This window comes from Phacochoerus africanus, chromosome 5 (assembly GCF_016906955.1).
Source record: "Phacochoerus africanus isolate WHEZ1 chromosome 5, ROS_Pafr_v1, whole genome shotgun sequence".
Taxonomy (NCBI): Eukaryota; Metazoa; Chordata; class Mammalia; order Artiodactyla; family Suidae; genus Phacochoerus; species Phacochoerus africanus.
The window spans coordinates 39,005,077-39,029,066 of NC_062548.1; the positions used below are offsets into that span (position 1 = coordinate 39,005,077).

A 23,990-nucleotide genomic window follows, 5' to 3' on the forward strand; every position below is an offset into this window, starting at 1 on the left:
ACTGTATGACACCTGGACTCCAAGATCCATTTCCCAGGCAGCGGTCTTCTCTACCAGAGGTGTGAAGGTGACTTGCCTATTCTTTTTTTTAATTTATTTTATTTATTTATTTATTTTTTGCTCTTTGGGGCCATGTGTGTCGCACATGGAGGTTCCCAGGCTAGGGGTCGAATTGGAGCTGCAGCTGCTGGCCTACGCCACAGCCACAGCAACACCAGAGCCGAGCCGCATCTTTGACCTACACCACAGCTCACGGCAACGCCACAGCTCACGGCAACGCCGGATCCTTAACCCACTGAGAGAGGCCAGGGATTGAATCTGCATCCTCGTGGATACCAGTTGGGCTCGTTACCGCTGAGCCACGAGGGGAACTCGACTTGCCACCCAGGTCCTGCAAAGCAAGCTTTGAATAAAACATGGAACCTGGAATTTAAGGCAGGCCTGTTCAATGTGACTCTTCAAATTCGCTCCCTGCCCAGCTCTTCTGGCAGGATAGGTAATGTGCAGGATCTGCTTTATTTACCCAGCTAGGTAGAGACAGGTCTCCATGATTCCTCTGTCAGGTGACTACGACAATCAAACCTGATAAATCACACAGGCCATGGTGTACAAACCAAAAATGTCCCCAAACCAAGAAACTCTCCCTTAGGACCACACTTTCACTCTACGGCACCCGCTCCCTGCCCCCAGTGCATCCTACTCGGATTATCTAACGCCACCTCCATGGGAAGAGAGAGTCTTACATTTATACATGAGGAAGCTGAGGTTCAGAGAGCTCAGGTGGCTCGTCCAAGGTCATCCGGCTGGTCTGAGCAGGAGCCAGGACTGAACCCTGCTCTGCCCCACCCGAGTTGGTGCCCTTAATTAACCAGCGGTGACACGTCACAGCCTTGCTCTTCACGGACCAGCATCCCCTGGGCGCCTGTTCAACTGCAGGGCTGAGCCTCACCCAAGACCGAGTTAGAATCTGTGCCTGGCAAAACCCTGGCTGATGTGCGTGCACAGCATGTGAGAGGTGCCGGGGCCTCGGCATCACCATTTGTTGGTTTTACCAAATCTTTCCTGGGCAGGCTTGAACCACCAAGTCCACTCCCTGGACCATATATTCTCTGAAAAGGTTCAAATATGTTTAAAAAAAAAAAATTGAGTCCAATAGCCTGGGTTAATTTAGCAGAACACCTCCACAGTGTGTGATTCTGAAATATTGCTGCCAAACAAGCATTTACACGGGCTCAAGCAAAGCCGTAAGACATCGTGATAAGGGTGCATTTTGACGCTGAGAAGCTATCATCTGATGATACCTGGAATTACAGTGAATCAAGATTAATTCAAGGCTCCTCTTAGAGGACGCTTTCAGGCTGAGTGGTGTGGATATAAAAGAACCTGCCCAGGTGAAAGGCATGACACTTCTTTCTTTTGTTGCTAATTAAAAAGCATATTGACGTTCTCAGGCTAGGGGTTTAATGCGAACTGTAGCCACTGACCCACACCACAACCACAGAAACGGCAGATTGGAGCTGCGTCTGTGACCTACACCACAGCTCACAGCAACGCCGGATCCTTAACCCACTGAGCGAGGCCAGGGACTGGCCCTGCATCCTCATGGATGCTACTCAGATTCGTATCCGGGGAGCCACGATGGGGACTTCCCTGAAACACCATTCTAAGCAACAGTTCCTACTAACGGTTCATGCCACAGTATGGGTTTGTTTAAGGGCCTACTCTGGGCCAGGGGCCCATGCCGGGAATATATTGATCTTCACGACAAATGAGGTCCCTGACCTCATACAGATTTTTCTTCTTTGGAGCCTTAGTTTTCTCAACCATGAAATGGGTATAACCAGGCCACTGACTTCCTAGAGTTGTGGAGAAAATGAAATGAGTCAGGACCTGCAAAAGCCTGGCCTGTTAGGATAAGTCAGTGTCTGGGGAGTGTGACGGCCTGGGAACTGGGCCTGGGCTTGGGGAGAAGGGGCATAAGCAGGGGCAGCTGAGCTGGGGCTGGAGGGGCAGCCGAGAAGCGCTGCGAGGGGCCCTGGAGGAGAGCAGGCAGGAGCAGCAACAGGGGAAAGGGGGCTGCAGGGAGGGGAGGCAGGAGAGGAGGGAAGACGGTGGGAGGGCCCAGAGCGGCCAGGTCAAAAGGTCGGAGCCAGCCAGACAGACACAGGCACGCGGGATCTGTGGGTGTGAGGCAGAGGAGGGGAGGAAGAGAAACGCCCACGAGGCAGTCGGCCGTGTGGACCCTGCGCCAGGCTACCCGCAGGACCCAAAGCAGCAGCTCTTAAGTCCCTACAAAAGCACACCCAACTCTGGTTATAAAGGGTTAAAACAGAAAACCAAGGCCACCACAGGTGGGTTCAGTCACTCCAGCTTCTGTGGAGCGCCAGCCTCTTCTTCTTAGGGGCCCCAAGAGCGGGACAGGGCCGGGCACAGGGCGCCTTGAAAGCAAGCAGGCTTCCCTGCCCCCTTCTGCATGGAGCTTGTGTGGCCTCTGTGGAGACGGCATTAGACTCAGTGAGAAGTGCTACACACCACCGGCGCAGACCCGGGACTCCTGCCGCCAAGGGCAGTGGGTGGCTAAGGCAGTCACCTCCGGGCTAGGCTGCTGACGGAGCAGCTCTCAGACGCCCTGGAGCAGGGGGTCCCACCAAAGGGACTCCCAGCCCAGAGGGGCAGAGCAGGAACGCCCTCTGCCGGCTGTTGGGAGGGAGTGACAGACTCCAGAAAACTCTACCGGTTCGCCCTATTATTAAAAAGATAAAAATCTCAAGCACATTACTTTGTGAGCTTTCGATTTTATTAGAAACATCCAAGAACAGTCAAGAAGCCGTACTTGCAGATGCGACGGGTCCCGTTACCGGTTCCACAAAGACCTTCCAGAGCTCCTGCAGCAAACAGAGGTTCCCCAGACGCACAAATGAGACCTCACGGCTTCATAAAGGGATGCCATCAGCAAGAGAAGTGCCACAAGTGAAAAAACGGCCCGTGCGCAAGCTACTCAGCACAGGGAGCTTCCTCTGCCCCTGCTGTGTTGCTCTGGGTGCTTCTGCGGAGGAGCGGCTCAACACTGGGTCCCCACACTGAACCGAGAGGCATCAGGCTGCCAGGCAGTGACAGGGCCCTGAGGATGCAGCAAGTGGAAGCCCTTCCCGTTGTGGGGCCGTTAGCTCTACTGCTGCATTTCAGGAGCTGATTTCTGGCCACGTGATGCTGCTCGTGAGGCAGGTGGAGAAGGTACAAAACCACGTCCCCTTCTTCGTGGCAACCTGGCGTCCTCACCAGCAGGAGGAGCCTGGGAAGCCGCCCAGAGGCGGCCCCGCCACACGGGAACCACACACCCCAACGCAGCCGCGCTTGCTGGTGGAACCAAGCAGGGCGGGCAGGCCCTTCGTCAGCCCTCAGGCCCTGTCTCCACAGACCCAGGAGAAGGGCGGCCACGGACAAGAGGCCAAGAGAATGAAAGACCTCCCACTTCCTGGGGATTTTCAAGGGTACCTTTGACTTTTCAAATTCCCCACAAATGCTGCTTTTAAGACTGTGATAGGAAGTGGCGGCTGTAGGATCGGGCCCAGCCCTGTTTCCTGGCTGGGACTCACCCTGTCTCGGCCCTGAGACAGCAGGTGAGCTGGGCTGGCAGCAGGTGGCACGCGCCATTAGGATGATGGCTCTAGGGCCGTGTGGTGGAATCCCACCTGCCCCGGTCACCTGGGCCGTCGGCCAGGCCACCCCCAGTGAAGACCTTCCCGCCAGCACTGGGGCTCCTGTATCAAGATCTCTGGCCCAAAGCAGAGCCCCCACTGCCGCCCGCTTCCTATCACACCACCCTCGGGGAAGGAAGCGCTCCAAAGCCAGGTACTATTGACCCGGCGGGGCCCTCTCAGGCCTGGAGAGACCCCAGCACCGGCGTCAGCCCCAGAGCAAGCAGCCCTCAGGCCGGCGGCACCTACCAGTTGCTGGATGCGCTCGTAGACCAGGTGCTGCGGGAAGGAGGCGTCCACCGGCTCCACCGAGAAGCGCAGGCGGCCGTCGGCCAGCTTCTCCAGCCTCTGCAGGCAGGAGCGGAAGTGGTCGTAGGCCTCGCACGTGACGTCCAGGTGCCGCAGCGTGAAGTTGAGCCTGCACACAAGCCGGGACACATGCCCCGCCCATCACCACCCGAGGCACTGCTGCTCCCTGGCGGCGGCCCTCCCGCGTCCGTCTGTCTGCCCGTCCGCGCATCCGCAGGAGAGCCTGGGAGTGGGGACGGTTACCGCGGCCACTGTACACGCGTGGGGACTGGGGCTCAGAAAAGGGGCTCACGTGCCTGAGATCACACGCTCTGGGGACAGAGGGCCCCTTGCAGAGCACATATGGGCACAGCAGGCGACAGAGAACCACCCCTGAGGACCGACCTCCCTGCGCCTGGACTGCCCATGACTGTGCGCAGAAAAAGAGGACCAGGAGCCCTGATGGGCGGAGGAGCAGCGGGCAGGCTGCGGTGTGAGAATCCAGGGAGGGCGGCTTCTGAAGGGCAACTTCAGGGGGCTACCCTGGTCCACAATGCAGTTTAACTTGCGGTTCAAGCTCTTTGCCCCGTCCCCTTTTCCACAATCCTATTATGAAAAATTTCAAGCATATAAAAGGAGCGAGGGCAGTATGATGAAATGCCCAGCTCCAACCACTGTCAACTCTTGGCCACTCTGTCAGCTCTGCCCCCACCCCCCAGTTCATTAAGAAGCAAGGCGGGACATCGTAGCATCTCCTCCATAAATGTGTCAGTATGTATCTCGAAAAAGGGCTCTTTTTACCTGAAACAGACTTAATTTTTTTTTTTTTTTGCTATTTCTTTGGGCCGCTCCCGAGGCATATGGAGGTTCCCAGGATAGGGTCTAATCAGAGCTATAGCTGCCGGCCTACGCCAGAGCCACAGCAACGTGGGATCCGAGCCGCGTCTGCAACCTACACCACAGCTCACGGCAACGCCGGATCATTAACCCACTGAGCAAGGGCAGGGACTGAACCTGCAACCTCATGGTTTCTAGTCGGATTCCTTAACCACTGCGCCACGACAGGAACTCCAAAGATAATTCTTTCATTATCAAATACTCAGTGTTGCTTTTCCTCACTGCCTCACTTTTTCCCTTTAAAGCCCATAAAATCCGAACCCGAGTGAAGACATCCACAGGCCGCTGTGGGTCACATGGACCCCAAGGGCATCCTGACATCACTGGTATCAACAGCACTGCAGTGGATGCACCCATCTGGACGACTCTGGGCACGGCCCACAGGGCCTCCCCAGGGCGAGGTCCAGACGCTGAGGTGGGGTCATTCAGTGTTTGGTTTCATGGCTTTTGCTACCCATTCCCAACTGTCTCCAGAAGAGCGTGGGGACGACTGTCAGAATTAGAGGAAACGTGTGTAGCACGCCCAGCACGGCAACTGTCACTCCAACAATAGGAGCCCTGAGGTTTCAGGACGTTCTTCAAGGCTCAGGCGTGGAGAGACACACGGTGTCCTGGAGCGAATGTTCAGGAAGAGCAGGGGCCCTGGGCGGAGTGTGGCGTCCACACGTCTTCGTGTGGTGCTGGCATGTGCAGCCGTGGCCCCGACGGGTCCCTGACTCAGCCCTCCTCTCCTGAGCTATAAAATGGGGGCTGCAGTGCCTACACCTGTGGCTGGCGAGCAGATGAAGTAAGGTCATGCCTGTGAGGGCCCGGCGCGCGCGGCTCACAGCAGTCACCTGCTGAGCGCGTGGTGAGGATGCCCCTGGAAGGTGAGGGTCTGGCTCTCGGGGACGCCAGCTGGGCCACGCGGAGCTCACCTCTTCTCTACGGAGAGGACGGCCGTGCAGGCATTCTTCAGCCTGTGAGCCAGCCGGGAGAGGGTTTTAAACACAGCGTCTGTTAAGTCGTCATCGTAAAACACTGCAGGGAAGAAGACGGGCAAGAGTCAAGGGACTTGATCCCCAGAGGCCGGGGAACAGTCGAGACTGGATCTGTACAGACGGGAAGAGCTAGTCCCCAGGGCGGAGCCGCCAGGCCGATGTGCTGCGACACCCTCACCTTCGGCTGCGAGCAGGACGGTGGTGTGGCCGTACAGGTCGGAGACATCCTCTTCCGACCAGCTGAAGGGGACCTCGGGATCTGTGGAGGCAAAGGACACCTTGGGCTCAGTCTTTTCTCTAAGGGCCCCCAGCTCTCAGGGAGACGGACTGAAAGAAGCTTCAGAAGAAACGGGGCTGGGTAAGCTCAGGGCAGGGGGCTCTACCAGGCGGCCGTGCTGTGGAGAACCTCAGGGCAGAAGTGCCCTTGCTGCCAGAGGCCTGCCTCAGCCCGGGGGCGGGACGACTGGGGCCTGACCTGCAGACTCGGTGGGGAGAACATGATCTGCCCCTCTGCTCGCGGCCCTCCTGCCCCTGGGCACTTGCTGTGTGACCCCGGGAAAGGTGCTTCACCTCTCTGGGTTGCAGTGTTCACACTAGAGTGGAAATAATGCTCCCCTCACACGACCGTCAGGGAGACCCAAGGGCCTCAAGTGTGCCAGGTGCTCACTGCACTCGAGAAGCAGCGATTTCCCTCACCTGCCGTCTGACAGGGAGCGCAGAAGTTCGTGGCAGAGAAAGACCTAGCGTGCAGGCCGGAAACAGCAATCTCCTGCACCCAGCAGGCCCCCAACTCCCTGCCGTGGGCAGAGGCCAGGTGCCAAGTAGGAGGCTGCTCCCTGGCAGGCAAATGGTCTGAGCCCTGGAGTCCCAGACTCCAGCTCCGACCCCGACCTGCCAAGCACCCGTGACCCTGGCAGGCACTGAGCCTCTGTGAGCGTCCGTCTCCCCCGCATTCGGGGACTGACACAGTCTGTACATGATGCCGAGTCTGAACGACAGGGCAGGTGGCACTGAGAATGACAGCTGTCACCCTCGGCCAGCGGGGCAGGGACTCTGCTCATCAGCCAAGGCCACGGGGCCAACAGCCGCGAGGCTTAAGAATCGATGGGACACAGGAGGCGGCCACGCACCCGTGCAGAGGTCATCTTTCAGCCAGTCCAGTTCCTTGACCTTAACCACACCGCCTGCAAGACAAACAAGGGAACTCCCCAGACGCTGAGCACAGCAGGGAAGATGAACTTCCCTCCCCCCGAGACCCACCCAGCCACTGCCTTCCCCGCCGTCTTCCATCCCACGTTTGTGGAGTGCTGGGCAGTGGCCCATCTGCCCAGGGAGTAGGCTCACGAGGCATGACCCTGTCCCAGGGGACTGGCAAGCAGCAGTCGTGCCTGTGAGAGGGCCAGGCCAGGTGCCCCAGAGTAGAGGGACTCCTGTGGAAAATGGGGAGTCAGGGAGGCCTTTGAGAAGGCGCTTTGTGCCCATGCCTTCCTTCCAGGCCTGCTGACAGCCTGCTATGCCCCAGGCTTTCCACAATGAGACACAGGGCATCAACCACAGATGGGGCCCTGCCCTCACGGTGTGTGTGGTCTAGTGGGTGGCAGAAGCCAACCGCTGGTCACACAAAGTGTCGGAAACACAATGGTTCAAGGTGAGAGTTTGTCAGGGGCCTGTGACCCTGCCTGGAGGTCTCAGCATGATTAGGAACCAACAGGAGGACAGGAGACCATTCCAGGTGGTAGAAACAGCAGGGTAGCGGCCCCAAGGAGGGGGCCCTCCAGCAAGGCCGAGGGCTGCTGAAGCCTGTGGGGCCAGAGAAACCTGATCTGATTCTGGAAAAGTGTCCCAGTCTGCTCAGAGGAGGAGGCCTGGACGGGCAGGCCAGTCAGGAGCTGGCAGCCGGCGTCCACACAGCAGCTTAATCCTGCAGGTGGTGCAGGAATCTGCCGGTCAGAGGGCGGGGGCACCCCAGGCAGGGGAGTGAGTCTGCAGCTCGCTGGATGCAGGGCTGGGCAGTGGTGCCATCAGGAGAGGGGCAGGAAAAGCGGGTGGGGCCCGACCAGGAGGTTCAGAGTGGGGGGTGGGGAGCGTGGACTTCACTCCTGGAAGACGTCAGCAGGAATCAAAGGGTCAGGCTGCATCTTAGAAAGGTCACTCTGGATGCCTGGGCCCCTGCAGCCACCAGGGAGGGGAGAGCTGAAGCAGGACGTGCTGTGGGCGTGGAGGAGATGAGGCCAGGACAGAGCCACCTTGGATCCGGAGCAACATGAAACCGTGTCGGCTGCTCCCTCCACTCGGCGGCATGTCCAAGGTGCCCCAGATCTGGGTGTCTGTCCCACCTGCCAAACAGGAAACCCCCGTCCAGGGCAGAACCCTCTGGGCCTCACCTCCAGTGGCAGTCAGGTGGCTGTTGAGGGCAATGTTTCGCTGGCACATGGCCAAGAGATCGGCACCGACGTCTGGAAAAGACAGAAGGGGGCACCGTACAATGCTGGCCAAGACCACGCCTTCGCCCGGAGAGAGCGGGGCTGGACCGCCGACCCCAGAAATGCCCAAAACTGCCACAAAAGTTTCTCTGTGTTTTACACCCAAATGAAATATGTTCAGCCTGACGCTCCTTTTAATGATTCTCCTCCTTCAACAAGAGAAGCTCATCCCGTGGGGACAGACATCTTGAGAGCGTATGAAATGTGCACACTTCCCAGGTCCACTCTTGGCATTTTTTAATGACCCTAAGAGCTGGTGTCATGGTCCCATTTCACAGATGACATGGCTTGGGTAGAGCCAGCGCTGGGATTTGAACCCAGGTGTCTCTGACTCCAGAGGCTTGCTCTCTGACACCCCAGAAAACTGAATAGAGAGAGAAGAGCGTCTGGATGTGACGCGTGGAGACAGAGCAGACTCGAGGGCTGGAAGCCTCGCCCTGGGGCCTGACTCACTGACACGGCCATGGAGCCGTCTGCTGCTCTGATGAGGTGGGCTTCCCGCCACTTCAGCGGAACTGAGTCAGTACAGTGAGCCCTTGATGGTGGGGTGGACAGGGTTTTACCCAAATTAACTTTCTTTCTTTTGGCTGCGCTCATTGTGTGTGGAAGTTCTGGGGCCAGGGGTTGAGCCTGAGCCACAGCAATGACAATGCTAGATCCTTAACCTGCTGCACCATCAGGAAAGCCCCCAAATCAACTTTCAATGGAGAATGTGCATGTGGCAGGCACACACAGTCCTGTTAATGGCATTTGCCTGCCATCGTGGTTGTGGCTGCCCCCACCTGACTGCAGACCCCCAGACCACTGTCTGCATCCCTGCGGGGGTGGGGTGGGGTGGGTTGGGTTGGGGTGTGTGTGTGTGCACGCGCGTGCGCGCTGAGCTCTCTGTTCGTTGAGAGTATGCAGCTGGCCCTTTTCCTGGGCCCCTGAGTAAAGAGCATACTGACAACACAGGACTCGGTCAGCAGTTTTTTAAGCTTTTCTGCTATTTTTTGTCACAAGAGATGAGAGAGGAGCTGAGTGGGGGTGGGAGCCCCAGGGCTGCCCTCCATGGGTCTGCCGACCCCCAAGGGACCTCATGAAACTCTGCTCCACAGAAAACAGGCTGAACCCCCCGCCCCCAGAATGAGGCACCAGGCTGTGAGCCAGTGGCTGCATGACCTTGGGCCAGCAACCCCACCTCAGCCTTAGCCTGTCCATTTGGACAGAGGGGACGGTGACAGGCACCCTGGCCACTGCCCAGGGTTGCTGTCAGGTTATACCTGCTGATGTACTCAAAAGCCTTTATTAACTGTCACATGCTGCCAGGATGCAAGCACTCTTCATGCCTGTGACTCTCCCTCGAGGATAAGGTAACTCGATTAGATGCTGCCGTCAGCCACCAGCCCTAGCACAGCCCTCGGGCGTTGCTTTATGGCCTGACTCTGAGAAGCGTTCACTGGTAATTTACGCCAGATTGCTAAGGAGCAGCTAGGAGCATGGCTGCACTGCAGACTCCTGATCAGTGGTTAAGGCAGCGTATCTGAAAAGCACATCCCCAGCTTTCTGTTTCCAAGCTCAGAAGCAAAAGACAAGTGGCCGTGAAAACGGAAACGGAATTGATGAAATGCAAAAGCCTGTCAGCAGAGACCACTTTCTGCAAGGAGATGTAAACACACGCTCATGAGATAGCACTTGCTTATAAACTGGTGTCATCTTCCTACAAGAGCACGTTGGTCAAGCTGGAGCGTAGCTGGCAGCACTGCCCTCTGGCAACGTGACCCCAGCACACTACCATATGCAAGATGCCATCAAGGGGGGCTGGGTGACAGTTACGTGGTACCTTCTATCATATCTGAGCAACTTCTATGTTAATCTCATATTATTTCAAAATATAAAAAATTAAAAAGCAGTCATTTAGCAATAAGTACCAAAAGCTTAAGAAAGATTCGGCTCACTTCTAGGAATCTAGTCCAAGGATTATCAGACAACGGTGCACGGAGAGGTATTTGTTGCAATGCAACTGGTAAATGCAAACAAAACAACAGCTAAAATGCTCAGCAACAGAAACATGGTTAAAAAAGAAAAGGTTGAATTATTACTTGATCATTAAAAAAATCATTTATAAATCATTTTTAATGACAGTGGAAAATGCTCTTTTTGTTTTTCAACATTCTTGGCAGGCTATGGCACTGAAATATACATGGTTTGACTTCAGCTATGGTTGAGAGTATGTACACACAGGGGAAAAGGAAAAGGATCATAGAAATAGATATACAAACAGTTTAAAAAAAAAAAAAAGAAAAAACAGATTCTACAGCTCTCAGCTCCCTGAGGACAGCAACTGAACCTGCTGCACTCACTCCCGGGTCTCCCACAGGTAGACTGTCTGGGTGTGTAGTACGCGAGCAGTGAATTGTTGGATAAATCTGGGGGTTATAAAATTATGAGTCTATTTTATTTGTTCTACAAATTTCCCACAAAGGGTAGGCAAGAGTTCCATACTCAGGAACAAATGATAAGCCTACTTTTAAGCCTTATGAAAGGCATATTCCTCCGGGCTTTCTGCGATGTTCACTCTCCTGAAGGGGTTTGAGCAGGGGTCCTGCCCCTGCTGGGGGCAGCTGGGTCACCCTGGCATCCCTGGGAAAACAACACAGGGCAGAGCGGACCAGTGGAGAGGACGGCAACATCAAAGCAGCCAAGGTCCCATCTCCAGGGTCCCTCCCTCCCTTTTTTCAGTACACGCTTTGTGAAGAGATGAGCCCCATCAGCCTGCGACGGCAGAGCATTACCTGTACAATAAACAGTCCGCGCCACGGTGGCCGCGATGATGCTGGCGAGGCCCGTGCCTGCCCCCAGCTCCAGCACGGTGCGCCCCTGGAAGAGGTCCTGCCGGAACAGGATGTAGTCCGCCAGGAGCAGGGCGCCCCGCCACACCTGGAGGGGGGAGGGACAAGGAACGACAGGTGACGTGAGGCCCCGGAAGAGACCCTTCAGGGCCGCGGGGAGCGGACAGGACCTACCCACCTGCTTGCCAACATCCTCCAGTGGGGTGGCCATGGTGTGCTCTGAACGGGTGGAAACCGAAAGAGAAAGGGCCACCGTGAAAACGGGGATGGACAGAACCCAGACAGACAGGGTGCAGGGGAGGCGGGTGTCCTAAGAGCAGCAGAAACAGGCTGCGCACCAGGAGGGGGTGTGTGAGAGTGACTCAGGCCAGGCACTGCGACTCACTCTCAGGTCACTGGGTCTCTCTGCCCTGCGGCCCCCAGACACGGGTCATAAGAGGACTTGGCCCAACTCAATCAAACACTCATTCCCCACACTGTACTTTTATTCATTTTATTTTTTTCCTTTTTAGGGCCGCACCTGCAGCATATGGAAGTTCCCAGGCTAGAGATCGAATCAGAGCTGCAGCTGCCAGCCTACACCACTGTCACAGCAACACCAGATCCAAGCCGTGCCTATGACCTACACCACAGCCCATGACACCACCAGATCCCTAACCCACTGAGCAGGGTCAGGGATCGAACCTGCATCCTATGGATACCAGTCAGGTTCATTACCGCTGTGCCATGAAAGGAACTCCTTCCACTTTTAAATATCCAATAACTGCATGTTACGATCATGACATATTTATGTTGCTCTGATCAAATGTATGCTAATAATAATCACAACTCATTTCAAAATATTTTCTAACACTCAGAAATACATTAGAAGTTAACCAAATAAGTCTGAATCTTACATCCTTTTTTAGGTGAAAAGAAGTCTGTGAGGACGTATTCTCAAGCACAAAATACGTTAGGATAAAATCTGGTGCTGGTCCGGGGTGGGGAGAACAGAACTATGGGGTCAGGGAGAAAAAGGAATGACCGCAAACATTTTTCTTGTTAAATAAGAGCTGGCTCTTGTGTCTTTCAGCAAGATGATGATGGCTATCACATCAAAGCCCCAGGACCCAGGCATGGCAGGGAGGCTTCACACGCTCTCATCAGACCAGCTCTAATCAAATCAAGGCCGGTTCACATCAAAACAGGACCGGGGAGTGAGGGGAGGGGTGAGGAGAACACCAAGGCTCCAGCCCTGCTCTGGACGCTCAGTGTCAGCTGGCCCCACCGCCCTCCCACGGAGGGGAGGCCCACGGAGCCCTGTCCCCTGGCCCTGCCCCTCATGTGGGTCCTCTCCCGTCTCCCCCACTCCAGCCCGCCTGGACGAGCCTCCTGGCATGCTTGGCACCCTCCCATTGGGATCTTGGTCTTTCCTCCGAGGGGTCTCGTGGACTTAAATTTTGCCTCCAGCTGTATTCAAGGGGTGCCTGGACCGTGGGCTGAGCTCAGAGAGCCCTGCGTGTGAACAAGCTCAGTCACGCTCCAGCTGGTGGTGGGTCACTGAGCTTCTCAGCCCCGCAGCCACAGTTTGCTTCTTTCCAAAGTGCACCTAGAAACTATCATGCTAAGTGAAGTCAGCCATACAATGAGACACCAATATCAAATGCTTTCACTGACATGTGGAATCTGAAAAAAGGACAGACTGAACTTCTTTGCGGAACAGATGCTGACTCATGGACATTGAAAATCTTACGGTCTCCGGAGGAGACAGTTTGGGGGGTGGGGGGATGTGCCTGGGCTGTGGGATGGAAATCCTGTGAAATCAGATTGTTACGATCATTATACAACTACAGATGTGATAAGTTCATTTGAGTTAAAAAAAAAAAAATCAAAGTGCAGAAATAGCATCATCCCCTCCTCCACGGGCTCAAAGACTCCCTAACCAGGCTCAGGGGCGGGGGTCCTGCCCCAGGGGAAAGTCCGTTCATACGTCAGCAACTCCAGAGGCACCATAAAGACCTAAGCGCCCAGTGTGAGGAACGGACCCACGAGACCCCAGGGTTAGCGAAGGGGGTGAGAGTGAGAGAGTCTTGGTACCTGAGCCGTGTCCGCCCTCTCAGGACAGTCTCCAGACCTGCAGGCACCCAGACTCTCCTGCTCAGCCTGTCTTCTCCCCCCACACTCACGTCAGTTCCCAGGAACGAAGCTGCGGGAGCTCACATTCACGAGCACCTACGATGTGCTAGGCACTGTGCCGTCTCTCCCGACTGGAGTTCCTCACGCCTGGAGAGGGTTAAACCCATTTCACAGATGAGGAAACTGAGCTCTGAGGGGTCAAGGGGCTTGTCTAAGTCACAGGCCAACAGGAAAGGCCTGTAACTGGGGACCTGAGAGCCTGAGTCCAGCCCTGCCTCTCCTGAATTCTCGCCGGGGCCCAGGTTCTTTATCTACAAAACTGGAAAAATGATCATGATTTACCTCGAACCTTGGGACTGTGGATTCCCAGCAGGCCCGTGGATTTACTTTACATTTCTTTTTTTTTTTTTTGTCTTTTGTTGTTGTTGCTATTTCTTGGGCCGCTCCCGCGGCATATGGAGGTTCCCAGGCTAGGGGTTGAATCGGAGCTGTAGCCACCGGCCCATGCCAGAGCCACAGCAACACGGGATCCAAGCCGCGTCTGCAACCTACACCACAGCTCATGGCAACGCCGGATCGTTAACCCACTGAGCAAGGGCAGGGACCGAACCCGCAACCTCATGGTTCCTAGTCGGATTCGTTAACCACTGCGCCACGACAGGAACTCCTACTTTACATTTCTGACAATCCCCTGAACGAATCTGGAAAACATTCACCTCCCTCCAAGGAAGTTTTTGAAATGGGCCCATAACCTGGAGGATAACAAGGCTCGGTTCAGGGGTCGGAGGGACAGGGTGGTCAGGACGGGGCATCTCTTAGCACCTGCTCTGGGCCGGGCCCCACAGGAGGCACCTACTGGGCGGTATTTGACCCAGGAGGGCAGCTTCCCCGAGCCCACTGCAGGGGGTCCCCAAACTGAGGCTCTGGGTGGGCAAGACACTCGTCCTGGCTCGTGAGGGGTGGAGGAACGCCACGGGACACTCGCGTCCAGGACCCCGTCCCCTACATCACGTTTTACAGACGTGAACGTAAGCTGTGGATGGGCAAGTCCGGAGTTACTGCTTCAGCTCAGTGTTTAGTTATCATTTCCCTCTCCTCCCTTGGGGCCGTGGGCACCAGCTGACGGTGAGCTGGAAAGGAAGCTGAGCTTCCACACGCTGTGACATGGGGCTTCAAGGGGAGGTGAGAGGGAAGAGGCAGGCGGGGAGCTGGCCCTGCCCCGTGGGCCTCTGTACTTAGCCTGCAGGATGCGAAATCCCAAACCCTTCCTTTTGGCCGCGCCCACGACCTACAGAAGTTCCACAGGACAGGGATCTAACCGACGCCATCACAGTGACAATGCCAGGTCCTTAACCTACTGTGCCACAAGGAAACTCCAAAGGCAAATTCCAGACCTTTAAACTACAAAACTGGAAAAGTGATCATGATTATCAGGCGCTCGCAGGCCAAGAGCTCGCTGTGGAAGAGCCAAGCCTGCTGCCCCCCTGCTCAGGGAGGCCAGTTAAGGGAGCCTTGGGCAAAAGGAGCATTTGTCAACACCTGTGCTCCAGAAGAACAAAACTTCCTGATGTTCTGATCACATAACATGGGTAAGAGGAGCTGTGGCCTCAGATCTAGCTGGGAATGAATCACGGCTCTGCCACTGACTAGCTGTGTGGCTTTGGGCAAGTTCCTTAACCTCTCTGAGCCCCAAGTCCCTTCCCTCCTCTGTGAAACAGGAATACTCATCCCTGGAAAGGCCATGGGGACTGGAGGTCATCCACAGGAAATTCAGAGTAGGGCCCCCACTGGGGTGGTGAGGGACACAGCCCCCCTGGGACCCAGCAGACTGCTGTCTTCTGAGGGGATGAACGGGCAGCTGTCAGAGCTGCTGTGCTGTCTGGGTTTTGGGAGGGCCCAGTGGACTCCACGCCCCCAGCCCGGGCCAGCCCTGGGGGAGGCCTTTTCCTCAGGGACCACCCACGACCCTGGGTCTCAAAGAACTGACTCAAGTTGGACCTTCTCCGCCAGGTGAGCCGTGCTGGGGAGGCCAGAGCCCTGGCCGTGCAGGTGACTGCAGGGATTCAGAACCTTCCCACCGCCACCACACTGCACAGCTCAGCCTGCCACCTCATTTGTCTGACCCTCCGGGGGCGGGGGGGACCAGGCAAGGGGATGGCGGTAGACGGCAAAGCACAGCAGGTGCTCTGCCACTGCAGGCCTCCTCCTGCGCCTCCAGGCTAACTCGGGATCCAACCCTTGCACGCTGCCTTGCTCAGCTCTGCAATCTGCCAGGGCTCCCTAGTGCTGGCCCGGGATGGCCGAGTCCGCCACCCACTCACCCGGACCCACACCCCAGCGCACTGCGTCGGGTCAGGATGCTGACGCGGGAGGTGGCAGCAGCAAGGATTCCGGAGCAGGTGCCAGCCAAGCTGGGACTGGTATGACAATCAGGAGCATGTCAGGAAAGCAGAGGCGGGGGCAGGCCCTCTGGGATGGAGGCGGAGCACGGCAGAGGTGAGAAAGCACACGGAAGGGTGAGAGGGTGGGGGTGGTGGAGCTGAGGGGCAGAGGCGGGCAGAGCCCCTCACGCAGGGCCTCAGAGGCGAGGCTGAGCACTGGGACTGTGTCCTGAGGGCAACGGGAAGCCACTGAAGAGTCTTGAGCTGCACAGGGACCCAACCTCTTGGAAGGCTCCCCTGCTGGGAGCAGCATGGGGCCCCCCATCCCGTGTGCGGTTCTGCTAACCTGTGCTGCCCCTGATGCCCTGGACTGGCCTGAACACAGAGCCAATGCTCAAAGACTCCTGTGCCAGACGCATGCTGCAGCGCTGCCTCAGGGGCAGGTGAGCAGCCCTCTAGTTACCTATTTTGATGACATCACGGGCGCTGCTCTCTCTCGCCTCGTCTCCCAGGACGTCGTCCTCCTCCTGGCTTAGAATCATGGGATGTACCTTGTCTCTCGGAGGCCCCGAGGGCTCGGAGGCAGAGGCGGCCTGAGGTCTCCGCACTACGTCCAAATCCCCATCCTCGTCCAGCTGAGCTCCTACCCCCTCCTGGCAGGTGGCGTCCGCGCCCTCACTGCTGCAGCCACTTCCCGGAGGCGACCCGGTGGGAGAAGTCACCTCCGCTGGATCAGCTCTGTGTGATCTGTGATCACCACCTTCGGCCCCTGAGTCTGCATCACAGTCTTGGTTCCAAAGAAGCTTAAACTGGGACAGGAAAACTGAAAAGCAAGACAAGGCGAGGAACTGAAAGGCAAGACGAAACCCAGGAGAACATTTTCACGCAGTCACCTTTGCCTTCCTCTTTTTTTTTTTTTTTTTTTTTTTAAGGACCACACCCGGAGCATATGGAAGTTCCCAGGCTAGGGGTCGAAAAGGAGCTTCAGCCTCTGGCCTCCACCACATCGACTAGGGATCTGAGCTGAGTCTGCAACCTGCACAACTCACGGCAATGCCAGATCCTTAACCCACTGAGTGAGGGCAAGGATTGAACCTGCATCCTCATGGATACAAGTTGGATTCGTTTCTGCTGCACAATGGGAACTCCTTCCTCCCCCCGCCTTTTTTTTCGGCTGAGCCCGCAGCATGCAGAAGTTCCAGGGCCAGGCATGGAACCTGTGCCACAGCAGTGACAATGCTGGATCCTTAACCTGCTAGGCCACCAGGAAGCTCCAGGATGGCTCCTTTTCTATCTCCCTTCCTTGATCCCCACCTGGCATGTGCTGTAAAGGCCAGGTGGAGACATCACAGTGCCAGGAGCAGAGGTCTCTGTGGCTCCGCTGTGAGTCTGCGGCTCCAGAGCAGCTCCCCCCTTGGCAAGTTCATCCATGGCAGGCACGTGGCTCCCATGGTCTCACCTGGTCCCCACAGTGGCTATGAAGAGAGCAGTGTTGCTCCATTAAACAGAGGCAGAAGCTGAGGCTTAGAGGCTGAGTGAACTGACCACAGCCACGCTGCTGTGGCTGCGGCCGAGGCAGGATTCAAACCCCGTCTACTCGGCCGTATTCTGATGCCCTCCTCATCTTGAGGTCTGGAGGCTGGGACAAGGGTGCCATGTCCCCCATGGGGAGGTTTTGGTAAGAGTCTGGGTGTCAGGAGAGTTGGGCTGGAGGTGGGGAAGGAGGGTGCAAGGACTTGAATGGACAGTCCAGGGCCTGTCCTTCCTGTCCCCAGGCTCTCTAACCCCAGGGCAAGTCCCTTAGCTGCTCTGACCCTCGGTTTCCTGAATCCAGGGATCCAAATTGGAACATGAGGGAAACGGGAGTTACTAATGATGCCAGGACAACAAGCAAATATGAAGAGATCGGAGCTGGGCCAGGGGCAGAATGTTCTGGGCAGAGCAAGGTGCTCAGAGAGGAAGGCAGGTGGCTGCAGCATGTGAGGGACAGAGAGGAGTGGAAAGTGGCCTCGAGACAGTGAGGGACAGAAAGAGAAATGTGGACACAGGGCGGGGCTGGGCCTTGGGCCAAGGTGAGGACCTATCCTAAGAGCGGGAAGTCACTGGAGGGTCTAATCAAGGCAGTGACTGATTTGCATGTTTCAAAACATCCCCTTGGCTGCTGGGGACAGGAGCTAGGGACGATGTGTGGGGAAAAAAACCAGGAAGCCCAAGCAGGGGGAACCAGAGGCAGCCAAGCCCGTGCTGAGGGGGCCGGCCTCGGGCAGGGGCAGTGGAACCTCAGAGCCTATCTCCCCACGAGCCCATGGGCTCCCTGAGGGCAGAGCTCGGCTCATTCCCCCTGCATCTCCAACATCAGGTCTGGGCCTGGAACAGAGCAGGTGTGGGGAAAACAGGCATTTACGCAGTGAAAAGGGGGCACTTGAGAAGCGGTGTAGGAGTTCCCATTGCAGCTCAGCGGTAACGAATCCAGCTAGTATCCAGGAGGATGCAGGTTTTTGATCCCTGGCCTCGCTCAGTGGGTTGAGGATCTAGTATCGCCGCGAGCTGTGGTGTAGGTCGCAGATGCGGCTTGGATCCCGCATTGCTGTGGCTCTGGCGTAGGCCAGTGGCTACAGCTCTGATTGGACCCCTAGCCTGGGAACCTCCATATGCCGCAGGAGTGGCCCTAGAAAAGGCAAAAAGACAAAAAAAAAAAAAGAATCAGCTATACTTCAAAACCTCACAGTGCGAGGCTAAGTCTTCCCCATCTTTCCTGTGACAAAGCAGGAAACACGACCGGCCCGGGGTGTGAGGACCCTACCGGGCTGCCCCATGCCGTTCAGCCGCACCATGAGGTGTCTCTGGTTCGGGGTGTAGAGGTGGACGTCTGACAGCACGGTGTCGCTTTTGAAGGTGATCTCGTCCATGGTGGGGGTGGGAGCCAGTGACCATGGCCCAGGCGCCACATTAACCACGGGGCAGCAGCACCTGAGAGGTGAGAACAAGTCCTGAGTACAGCAGGTCGCAGAGGGGAGCAGTGTTAAGGGGCTCGGCCAGGTGGCAGATAGCTCAGCATCACCCCGGGAGAAAGGCCTCCGTTTTCAATCCTCATTCTTCCTGAAGGAGAAAGTCTCAGAGCCTCGGCAAGGGAATGGAAGCCAGCTAGAGCCGCTGTTCTGGCTTTGCACGGTTTCATTTTCATAGCCATCTTTGATATTTATGGCAAGGATCTAAATTTCCATTTATACTGATAAAGTTTTTCTTTCCTTTTAATTTTTTCCAACTTTTTTATTATGAAAAAATTTGGAGTTTCCATTATGGCTCAGTGGATTAAGAGCCCGAATAGTATCCATTAGAAGAGGGTTCGATGCCTGGCCTCGCTCAATGGGTTGAGGATCTGGCATTGCTGTGAGCTATGATGTAGCCTGCAGACACAGCTCCGATCTGGTGTTGCTGGGGCTGTGATGTAGGCTGGCAGCTGTAGCTCCTATTTGACCTCTATCCTGGGAACTTCCATATGCTCTGGGTGCGGCCTCCCGAAAAAAAGGCCAAGTTGAGGGCACAGTAAACAGCCATGTACCCACTGCTTAGAGTCAATGATCTTTAACACCCAGTCATGTGACCAATCAATCTATGTAAGTTGTTTCTCCCCTAAACTGAGTACCTTCTAGACATCACAACAGTTTAACCCTAAATTATTCTTCAGCATCTAAGAACATGCTTCTACATAACCAAAAGACCATTAGCAGACTTAAAATAATTAATGACGCCTTTATATGACTTAAAACCCAGTTCACGGTCAATGTTCTCCATGCGTCATCCAAATGTCTTTGGCAGCTAGTTTTCCTAAACCAGGATTCAGTCACCATCTATGCTTTGCATTTAGCAGTTGTTTTCCCCTAGAAGTTGACCCCAGCTGCCCATACATCATTTGTAAAACTTTTTAAGTTAAAAAGTGAGAGGATTTAAGGAAAAGCAATTAAGGGAATCATCATGCAGGTGAAATATAGACATGGAAAAGTTATGAGGGTGTCACGACAATAACTAAAATTTGGAAAACCATGCCTGAGGCAAAGCGGTCAAAAACAGGAAGATTTTGCCATTCAAACGTTCCACCTCATCAAAAAGCAGCAAACATCAGCAGCGTGCAGACAGAGCCTTGGGCTGTGATGCTGGGCAGAGCAGGTGTACACCCCCGTCTCCCACCTCCTTGTGATGTGACCTTGGGAAAGTTACTTCACCTCTCTGACCTGTTTCTTCAGCTATATTCTCTCCTTGCATGGTTCTGCGAGTGGGAAGAGTGGAAGGGGGCAGGTGACAAGCTCTGAGCAGTCTTTGGCCCAGCAGTTGTTAATAAACCCCAGAATTTCCCTGTCTTGGAGTTGGTTTCAGGTGTTTGACCCAAACCTGCCCACGATCCCTGACCTCTTACAGGAACCAGTCCTTTCTAGGTCGGTGTGTGCACTAGCTGTGTGCTCCAGGCATGTCATGAAACCTCTCTGGTCTCTCCATTCCTTCAACCGGAAAACGGCATCATCATAACCCACGCGGTCTGTGACCTGCGTCCACATAACTAGTTCCTACATTTAAGTACCTGCCCTGTGGAAGCAAAAGTTGTGCCAACATAAATGTTTTTTTAATTAAAAAAAGCCACTCCCTTGCTCCATTATAAATTAACCTCCATGCTGGCTTTCCTATCCAACACCATAAGGCAGCACAAAGCAAGTGGGTTGTGAAGCGAGGCTGTGAATATGGTGATGGATCCAGGATCTCCTGGTGTTGAGGAAAGCCCTCAAACAGTGAGGACTAGAGACATTAGGATGGGTCCAGGAAGAGGATCCAGTCTACATACACTTTAGTTAGATCGACCACAACCAATTGCTGGAAAGGCAGATTTGGCTGTTCCAGAATTGAAAGATGTCCTGGGGGAAAATATTGCAACTGTGCACCCAGGGTTCTTATGTATAGATGTTGACTAAAAAAAATTCAATGTGAAAGTTGAGAGTTAATTTTATTTGGGGTGACATTAGGACTTAAGCCCAGGAGATGGCATCATCAGGTAGCCCCAAGAAACCGCTCCGAGGAGGCAAGAGGAGGGGAAGCTAGGATACAGGAATTTTTGCAACAAAGGGGAGGCAGGAGGAACAAAAGATTGACAGAAAGGCGTTTCTCTGGGAAGACGGAAAGGTCTGGGTCTGGGCTTACCAGAACAGCTCCTTCGATAAGCTTCCCTGAGTTCCCTCAGGGCTCACTGGCCCACCCTTGGGAGTGGCTGTTCTCTCAGTTGACATCTTTTGTTCTGCCCACTAACTACAGCCCAGGAGGCAGTATTTCAGATAGCCCTGGAATCCTGCCCCAAAGAGGAAACGTGGACTATGGAGATGAAGTCATAAAGGTGTGTGTGTGGGTGGGGAGCCTGCAGCCAAGCACACCTCTTACACAAGTTTGCTGCTGGTCTCGTGAAGGTTACGACTAATCACAAGGAGCAGATCTCATCACTGTGTTTTTCTGGATATGAGGAAATGCAAGAATTAGGCTCATAAAATTTTCTCCTAAAAATATCTGTCTAAAGTCTTATTCTTCTGGTTTTCCCAGAGCACTGACTGAGTGCCTCCCTCCTTGGTCTCCACCCTGAGCTCCAACTCAGGGGCTGCTGCGGATTGGCAGCTGCAGTGGCTTATGTTTTACTCCAAGCAGAGGCTGATGGCAAGTGCCAAACTTCAGCTCACATAAACAAATAAAATAAACTCATTATTTTCTAGCTGAAATTTCTATTTTAAAATTTAACTTGCCCAAGTTTCCCAGGATACACACTCTACCATTGAGTACTTGGTTCAATGGAGTTTTTAAAGGGGGCTTTTCCTAGAACCAGATCTCCGGGAATAGAGAGGCACCTTGTACTGGTTTCCAGGTCTGTGTGAGACTTAAACGAGTGATGACTTTCAGGGATTGGGACGCAGTAAATGCTCAACAAATAACAACAGCAAATCATAGCATTGATAAGAATAACTATTAAAGGGTGTGCTGAAGATGGAAAAAAGGTTAATAGTTTCTTTACTTAGGAATAGCTAACTCAGTCCCTATCTGGGAATGTGGGCCTGCATGGGCTTCAGTCCCCTCGCCTCACTGGAGAGGAAGGAAAGGACATCCCGACTGCAGACGGGATCCCCGCCCCCTCCTCTGAGCTGCAGGTTCACCCCACGGCAGTTAAATGCCCTTAGCTCTTCTAAGGAGCCAGATGCGGACACTGCCATCGGTCATCCTCCTTAGAGATCTCCAGTTAGGGCTGTCCCCTCAAAGCGGTTTTGCTGGGATCTAGGGATTGAAATACTTCTCTGCCTTCCTAGACTTTATCTTTGGGGGTGTCACAAGCTCATCCACAACCAGGACTGGGTGCGGAGTCTGGAATTAAGGCCCGGGTATGTGGACAAAGACTCAGTCAGCGCTGGCAACGGCGTGGAGAGCTGGAGACGGGCTCCAGGGCCCTCCTCCCCTGGGGCTCTTCATTCTGTCTTGCAGCCTCCCTGAACTCCACTCTAGCGGGTTAAGCATGGGCCTCTCAAACTGCAGTCACGGCCCGGGCACCACCCTCCCTCCCTAATCCGAAACCCAGAGGGGCTGTTTGGACTGGGGACTGAAACCCAGGTGACGGCAGGGACTTCTTCCAACACCCTTGCCGAAAAGGGGAAACTGAGGCTAAGTGGGAACTGAGGCTAAGTGGGATTCAGGTCGATGGGAGCTTGCACCTGAGAGCCAGGCTCAGTACCAGGAGGCCCCTCGGACCCCACTCCGTGCCGCCGCCTCTCCCCGGGCCTTACCTGCGGCTGGCCGCAGCCTGAAGTTCCACCCGATCCACTCACCACTGTGCCCAGGCAGCCGCCATGAGGGGCGGCCTGCGCAGGCGCGGCCCCACCCCCCTAAGCGTGCGTCTCTCGAAACGCCCCGTGGCCACGCCTACCTGCCAGGCCGCACATGCGTGCTAGCGTCGCCGGCAGACAGGTGCAGCCCTGTGGAGGCGCCTGTCTAGGTTTGCTCTCACCTGTCCGGCTTTGCCTGCGCGGTTAACCAGCGTGCTAGCTATATATTAATTGTTATCCTTGCTTTTAGTACTCATTAAAAATAGCTGGAACTCATTTCATTCACTCCCGCACTCAGCAAGTCGCCAAAACCAGGCGAATCAAGAATCTCAGTGTTAATTGGCGTCTAACTGGAAATGAAATCTCATGCAACTGTTGCACTTCGAGTAAACTTCTAAGCACAGAGGACCACAGATGTAAAATGTGCACGCACTTACATGCGCATACTGAGGGTCCACATCAGATTCATGGAGCGTTATTAGAGTGACCAAGCAACAGAAGTAAGTGTTTTTAAAGGAAATGGGTTATTTCCTAAACTCCCCAGGACAGTATATGGAGAGCTAACTAGGTATCTTAGGATCCCATGAAGTCTTGGTTGGGTTGTTCCCAGGGGATGTTGGTGTGCTAGGGGGGCGCTGAAGAAGGTAGTGTAGACACCTCTGGGTTTTTGTTTTTGTTTTGTTTTTGTCTAAATACTTGTGAGAATAAAGCAGGCAGAGCTATCTTTTAAAAACAAAAGTCAGGGAGTACCCGTCATGGCTCAGCGGAAACGAATCTGACTAGCATCCATGAGGACGCAGGTTCAATCCTTGGCCTTGCTCAGTGGGTTAAGGATCTGGCATTGCTGTGAGCTGTGATGTAGGTCGCAGATTTGGCTCGGATCCTGCATTGCTGTGGCTGTGGCATAGGCTGGCAACTACAGCTTGGATTCAACCCCTAGCCTGGGAACCTCCATATGCAGCCAGTGTGGCCTTAAAAAGATAAAAAAATAAATAAATAAAAACAAAAGTTAGATCACATCCATCCTCTGTTCAAACCCTTGGAGGCACCCCACCTTGGACAGAAAGAGAAGCCAGGATTCTTACAGTCGCTCCCCCCTCCCCATCTCCTCCCCTCCAACCACCCCAATCAATCATGGCCCTTTCAAGTGCTTTGTACTGACTAGCCTATTCACCAGGGAAGCATCTCCCCAGGACACCCACCTGCTTTGGGCCTGTGCCCAAGCCTCCTTTTCTCAGTGAGCTCTTCCCCGAACATCCTATTCCAAATAACCACCTCTCCCCACCCAGGCACTCCCTGGCACACAGGAGCTGCTCAAAAAGTTCGATTTGTACAATGAACTGCACAGGGTGTGCAGAGAGGGTGGGCAAATACAGACTCAATGTCACCGGCCGTCTCTGGGCTGCTCTAATTCATTAGGGAGCCGGACAGAGAGCTGCTGGGGGTCTGGGCAGCTCCTCCCTGTGATGTTGAGGTAA

The 23,990-nt window shown here is 54.8% G+C and overlaps 1 protein-coding gene across 3 annotated transcripts; it reads right to left on the reverse strand.

Annotated features, from left to right (window-relative positions):
* Window positions 1-2,775: 2,775 nt before the first annotated feature.
* On the reverse strand, window positions 2,776-22,558 carry METTL22 (methyltransferase 22, Kin17 lysine). Of its 3 annotated transcripts, XM_047780538.1 has the most exons (12): window positions 22,474-22,558; window positions 21,095-21,163; window positions 18,477-18,643; window positions 16,137-16,496; window positions 11,356-11,396; window positions 11,121-11,265; window positions 8,248-8,319; window positions 6,994-7,047; window positions 6,042-6,122; window positions 5,801-5,903; window positions 3,948-4,116; window positions 2,776-2,885 (listed from the first exon to the last, which is right to left on the reverse strand). In XM_047780538.1, the coding sequence occupies exons 3-12, from the start codon at window positions 18,580-18,582 to the stop codon at window positions 2,820-2,822; spliced, it is 1,197 nt and encodes a 398-aa protein (XP_047636494.1). In that variant the 5' UTR covers window positions 18,583-18,643; window positions 21,095-21,163; window positions 22,474-22,558; the 3' UTR covers window positions 2,776-2,819. The 3 variants fall into 3 exon arrangements, 2 of the variants coding, with proteins under 2 accessions (XP_047636494.1, XP_047636493.1); XM_047780537.1 differs by lacking the exon at window positions 21,095-21,163; XR_007134947.1 differs by lacking the exons at window positions 2,776-2,885; window positions 3,948-4,116; window positions 21,095-21,163 and adding an exon at window positions 4,397-4,592 and having other exon boundaries at window positions 5,145-5,903.
* Between the last annotated feature and the right edge of the window lie 1,432 nt (window positions 22,559-23,990).